We start from the raw sequence: 6,636 nt of genomic DNA, 5'->3' as shown, positions 1-6,636 counted from the left end.
CCCCCCCGGGTTCTCCTCCCGCTCCAGGACGCGGTGGAAAACGGCAACAAAAATCGGTGTTTTGAGGGGAAGGGGCCGGTCGTGGGCAGCGCTTCTGGGCTCAGCTGACACCAAGTGCCCGGGGAGGCTCAGAGTGACCCGCGATTCCTCCTCCCCGCCCCAAAAACATCCCCACAAAACAGCTCCACGTGCAGCTGTGCCTCCTTCAAACACCAAAGAGAACAAAAAGATACACACAGAGTTACTTTTTTTTACTTTTTTTTTTTAAAGAATTTATTTCTCGAACCTGGGTCATCTTTAGATTCACAAGCAATTTTTAAATGTACATCTCAGAATTCAATTTGAAGTGTTTTACACAAAAATATTGGCACACAACAGCCACAAGAAGGTGTCACGGCCACCTTGCTGAGGAACTGCTGCAAGTGTTTGCCCAAGGCTGAAAAACCTTTACCTGGAACATGAAAACCTGTAACAAATTTTAAATTAATTGTACAAAACTGTTTGTGTGTTCCTTGGAGAGGCTCCCCCCTTGGAAAAGACCCCACCCCTGCCCCCAAAAATGATTACAGCTAATATACATCAGTCACAACATAATCCTGGCTCAGCACCCACAACAGATGCTGCTTGAATGATTCAACCAATCATCAGAAAACCGAGGAAAGGAACTTTATACAAAAAAATAAATCTACATGTGCCTGAAAAAAAGAAACCACATCAGAACTCAGCATGATGCTAATGATGCTCAGGGAGGGCAGAGCCCTTAACTTAAATACAAGGGTGCATAGCATTAACCCCCAGGATCATGAACCCTTTGGCATCAGGAATCTGGGTTTCCTGACCACTAAAGCAGCACCAAGAGCCTGAGCTTTGGACCTGCAGAAGCCAAAGGGTGAACTATGGTTTGCCAAGACACTGCACACAAGGGGCTGCCACAGAAAACCTGTGAGAGACTGAAAACCATGAAGGTCACCAGAAGAGAAAAGGCATTTTCATCCCAACTATTTAATTTAAAAGAACTTTGGGAATAAGTTGATGTAGTTAGCATAGTTAGTGAAGAGTTTCTTCTTAAATAGCAGCTAGGGATGAACACTAGACCTGAAGTCCTCAGCTGTCTTCTTACTACCAGAATGAAGTTCCAGTCACTCCTTGGCAGTTAATGGAAGTGAAGAAGGGATTGTTTGGATCCTGTAACACCTACTGCTGGGCTAGAGGTGTCAAAGACACAACCAGCCAGGTCAGGGCCTTGTACCGTTTCCCTAGAGAGAACCCCAAGTATGAAAAGAGGGGGAAAAAGTTAGAAGACACTGACACTGCTTGTTACTACAGCTGGTTACAGCGTTTGCAGCTCAGACCTGGCTCAGCAAACAGACTAGGCAGGTGGGAGTGAGAAAAGTGTTGCCAACCAAGGGACAAGATCTCAGCACAGCTTTCGCTACAGAAGATATATAAAAACAATTTGTTTCTTTTTTTTTTTTTTTTTTTAAACTAAGAAGGAACAGATGCAGTATAAGTTTTACAGTTCAGTAAAGAGGGTTCAGAAAACTAAATGACTTTTTTTGTGACCAGGATGTTTGGTAGACAGTGAACTGAAATCCAGGACCAGAACAGTACTCTTAAACAACCCTTCGGACTTCAAAAAACCTCTTCAGGTAGTAGATTTGTCCCAGTGTCATGGCAACTAATACCAGAGCTTCAAAGAATGACCAAAGAACCACTCTGCTGTTTGTGTTGTCATTAACTGTGGGGGGAAAACAAAAAGAGAAAATTAAGTATCAAAGCCTTTAAAACAAACTTAACACACATTTTGTCATTGGAACCGAAGTCCTGCACATAAAGGCCTGGTGCTTGTAGCACAGCATGAGATGTGTCCCAGAAGGTCTCTGCAGTCTCAGAGGTGAGAGCTGAGCCACAGAAGCAGAGGTTGTAACCTCCCTGTTGGGACACTGCAGCACCTCTGCTCTGCCCACCTTCACAGAATCATGGATTGATTTGGGTTGGAAGGGACCTTATAGATCATCCAGATCCAACCCCCTGCATGGGCAGGGACACCTCCCACCAGCCCAGGCTGCTCCAAGCCCCATCCAACCTGCCCTTCAACACTGCCAGGGATGGGGCAGCCACAGCTTCTCTGGGCAGCCTGGGCCAGGCTCTCACCACCCTCACACCAAAGATTTTCCTCCTAATGTCTCACCTCCATCTCCAGTTTTCACTCTCCCTTGTCCTCTCACTACAAGCCCCTGCCAAAACCCCCTCCCCAGCTTTCCTGCAGCCCCTTCAGGTACTGAAGGCTGCTACAAGGTCTCCCCAGAGCCTTCTCCTCTCAAAGAGGCCAGACAGAAGCTTGTAACAGCCGAACAGAACCTTTTGCAAGTAATGGTTGTGTATTATGGTCTCAAAGTCAAGTGGGGAATTTCTGATCTCTAAAGGTTCAACAGCTTTGATTCTAAAAATTCAGCATTTTCTCCAGTCAGACCATCAGTAACAAAGGTCACAGAACTGGAGATTTCCATAAGCTCACAAAGTTGAGGTGCCAGGGCTTTAACATAACACTGTATTTTCACATTAAAAATATTTGCCCTTTATTCTCACTAGGCTTCCCCTGATGCTCCACTTGGCACTTTTAGTCCTGAAAAGCTGCATTTCAGGAAGCAAGGGCTGTGACTGGAGAGTTCACCATATCCTCCACTTGGAAACAACAAAATATTTCAACAAAATACCAAAAAAATTTGGCTCCATTATTAAAGCCCCACCCACTTCAAGGATGAAGTAACAGTCCATCCAAAGCCTGTCCCTTAGAATCATTTAATTACTGGTATCTTCATGAACCCATTCATTCAAAGAACTAGAGAATTTACCCCAATTAAGCCAAGATTCTTTTGCATAACAATCCTCTTCCATGAGAGGCCAATTTGAAGAAGACTGCAAACATCAACTACATGATTGTATGGGCAGGTCCTTCAGAACTTGTTCTAAATCTGTTTCTTTAGTAACTTGGAACAGCTTGCATGGACTTGTCCTTGAAATAAGTGCATTTAAAGGGGAGAGAAGGCATTTAATCAAGACACCTACTTGCTCTATGTATTCTTTCACGAACTTCCATGTACTCCTGTTCATGCTTTACAGCTGTCATGGCCACTGCTAACTCATTAATCATCTCTTCTAGCTTGTTCTGGTGAGCTGTGGAATAATTGCAGAGGCATCAGAAAGTCAGTGATAGACTCAAAAGACAACGTGTTAAAATTTATCAACTGAATTTCCTGTCACAGAAGTTCTGAAAAAGAGTCTGTGCAGATGAAAACTTTGTATCTTTACAGCAAAGTTCAGTTTTCATGGTGCCATTTTTCCTACGGCTTTCTGGTATTTATTGAGTAAGTGGGGAAACATGTAACTCCACATCCAACTAGAAGGCAGAAGACACAATTTAGAGTGAGTACTGAGCACTTGTTTCCAACAGGGGCCCAGCTTTCCAGAAAAACAGCAGATCAGGGCACAGGAGCTCAACACCACACGCTAGGAGCTATTGTGCTGATACCGTCCAATAGGTTCCAAGCAAATTATCTTAAGGTGGCAGCTTTTCCTAGTTGTTAAGCTTGCAAAACTAGAATGACTGAGGATTTAGCTTAAGATCATGATGCTGGCAACATGAGATCAGGTTCTGAAGCAAAGTATCACATCTTGTGATCTCCTGGTTGAGCTGAAGCACAGAGTCCAGCAGCCACGGCGCCAGGGAGGGCAGGAACCGGCTCTGGTCCGGGATGAGAACAGGAGAGGAGGAAAACACCAAATCAGGGACAGCAGAAAACTAGCTGGAGGTAAGTCAGAGATCCAAGATGTAGGGACTGGACTGTCAGTCACAGGATCTTTTAAACACCTTCATGCTCAAAGAGCTGCCCACATCCAAATGTATCAATTACATGCCCTGTTTCCAGTTTTGTGGCACCAAGAGCAGCTCAGGTGCCAACCAGCTCTCTTTTAAAAAATAAAAAAGTCACAAAACCCAATATATTTCCCACTGAAGGCTTGGAAGCCACCTTATCACAGTTTTGTTTATAAATCAAGTGTTTCAGATCCCAATCTGAACAAAGAAAGCTATTTTAAACACACACTTTCTGGGAAACAGCCAGAACGAGGAGCAGAGAATAAGACTCTTACAGCTGCAATTCAAATGAAACAGTTGTGTCAGCCACACTCACTCTGCTGGTACCATAGATCCCTCGTGGCCAAGTGGGCATTGCAGTAAGTGCAGTTTATTAGGAAGGAGAGAAATTAAAGTTGCAGGGAATGTTTAAACCCACTAAAAAAAAAAATATTAACTTGAGTAAACGTGGTGGCCTGAAAATCCCAGAGCTGCACTGACATCCTGTGCAACAGGTCTGGGCAGACTCAACACAAGATGTAAATGAGTCTTTAAAAAAATCAAAATTTAGGAACTTTTAAAGTGGTATCAAGCCCTCAATGCACAGTTATTCACTTCCTAAAATAGCAAACAGGAACTGATTGCCCTTCTGGCCACAGCGAGTGGTTTCTAACCAAAACTTTGTATCTCATTACCCAAATACATTCATTTCTTTCTTTTACAGCAAATGACAAGTTTGAAGTTTGTCCCCTGGTGACATTAGTGATCATTCATAACCTAAGAGCAGCTCCAAAAGCCCCTGATTATCCAACACCTGCAGTAGCAATGGAAAGCAGACACTGCCTAAAATATAAGTTGTTTAGTTTAATTTCACCTCAAACTCTTGACTAAATCACTTCTGGGAGCCACAACCAACCACCAGAAGACAAACACTGTCAGGGACAGTTGAAGGACCTGATCCCAGGAGCTGGGAGGTTTGTGAACCCCTGGATGGGAGCCTGTGGGTGCTCAGCATTGCTCAGAATCAGACCTTTGATGTAGTTTATTAACAAGACATTCTCATGCTGCAAACAAATGTTACAGAGGAAAAGCCAACGTTAGCTGTTAGTGAATCAACATATGCAAAAGATAAGATGCTAATGAGCTTTCAAAAAGCAGAACACATACCATCCCAGGTATCTCCACCACCTAGAGGAAAGTGTAAGAGATGAACACAAGTACAGGACCAAAGGCTGCAGATAAAACAGTCATTTACATGGCTAAGAGGAAATTCTTATATTAGCACATTTATCAAAGAGCTCAACTAATGATGCCTGGAGTAGCTACACCTGCTGAGCTAACCAGAACTCAGAGAATGGAACTGATGAGAAGCTAAAGGATGAAAGCATTAGTTTCCAAGTGATTCTCTGGTGATTTGGCACTAAATAACGTTCTGAGGTCTAAAACCATCCACACCCATTTCAGCTGTGCATGAGAACAGCTGTTTGACAGCCTGAAGGAACAGGAATACTGGGAGTCCCAGTCAAGTTCAGCAGTCGTGCATGCAAAGCTCCCGAGCTGGAGCTTTCCAGGAGTCTTTCTCACCTTCTGTCTCCATGTCTTGCCCCTTGGGAGCTTCCCCAATATCAATAGTGAACATCACTATCTTGGGAGTCATGGTGGACATTCTGTTGCTAAAGCAGAACTTGTAAGTTCCATCCATGTGGGCAGCAAACGTGTATTTTCCACTGGACTCTCGGTCGCCTTTATAAATTCCTTTATTATCAGGCCCTGTAATCTGGGTGGGGAGAACAAAGCACCATATATTTTATTTATTTCAAATACAGTGGGTTTAAATACACCATGATAGTCCTGCATGCACAGTCTGAAGTTATTCAGTCAGAATTATCAACAAGGGGACTGGTCTGACATTTTTCATGCTCTCCCTCCTGCAGCTCAAAAGTGGTGACACGTTTTTCTGCACAGAAATCTTTCTTAAAGACCAGCCAACAAACCAAGCAACCAACCTTCTGGGCAGGGAGACCCACACAAAAGCATCTCTTACTGGCCAAGGTTACCACCCTCCTGTGGTGAAGATAAGAAGCAAAACCCAGGCTACTGACAGCCCTGGCTGCTGGCCCAGGGAACAACTGCAGGGGAAACCTTATCTCTGAGATTTGAGGGAAAACAAAAAGGAAAAAAAAGCCCTTCTTTCTTATGTCAACACTACTCCAGACACACAGGCCACCACCGGTGCAGTCACCACTCCAAATGGATTAAGGGCCTGGGCATCCAGTGCTCCAGATCACTGGGATTTCGTGGCCTCCATCCTGACAGGCCAAACTGAGCTGCCAGCAGGGACACCTGGACAGGATTCCCCACCTTCCTGACTCCAACTGCCCTGTGGCTGTTCCCGATGGATCCTTTTAAACAATCACATCCCACCTCAAGGATGACTCTCTCACATTTAGGTTACACCAAACAAAAACCTCCCTGCTCTTCAGCAAGGACAAAAGGAAGTTTTTTTGCCTTATTCTCTTCCTGATCTGACGTCTCGTTGCAGAGCAGGACTCACCCACGGCTTTCAAGATGCCAATCACCCCGATCAGAGCCACCACCTTGTGACTCAAAGGGACACACGCTGAACAAGCAACACGTTTTCCTACAGCGCGATCCTGTTCGCTCCTCCCCCCGAACGGTTTGTTATGACAAGACCGAACCGGGCAGCACGAGGCAGAAACCCCCCCGGGCTCAGGGGGGGGAGGACACAACCTCCTGCAGCGACAGCGCGACCCGCGGCC

The 6,636-nt window shown here is 44.9% G+C and overlaps 1 protein-coding gene across 1 annotated transcript; it reads right to left on the bottom strand.

Annotated features, from left to right (window-relative positions):
- Positions 1–1,398: 1,398 nt before the first annotated feature.
- TMED2 (transmembrane emp24 domain trafficking protein 2) lies at positions 1,399–5,629 on the bottom strand. The gene is made up of 4 exons (XM_009997606.1): positions 5,441–5,629; positions 5,024–5,044; positions 3,070–3,177; positions 1,399–1,738 (listed from the first exon to the last, which is right to left on the bottom strand). The coding sequence occupies exons 1-4, from the start codon at positions 5,556–5,558 to the stop codon at positions 1,614–1,616; spliced, it is 372 nt and encodes a 123-aa protein (XP_009995908.1). The 5' UTR covers positions 5,559–5,629; the 3' UTR covers positions 1,399–1,613.
- Between the last annotated feature and the right edge of the window lie 1,007 nt (positions 5,630–6,636).

The sequence above is a fragment of the Chaetura pelagica genome, unplaced genomic scaffold, assembly GCF_000747805.2.
Source record: "Chaetura pelagica isolate M959 unplaced genomic scaffold, ChaPel_1.0 scaffold45, whole genome shotgun sequence".
Taxonomy (NCBI): Eukaryota; Metazoa; Chordata; class Aves; order Apodiformes; family Apodidae; genus Chaetura; species Chaetura pelagica.
Note: the sequence above shows the minus strand (reverse complement) of the source record. Positions and strands in the feature narration are given on the sequence as shown.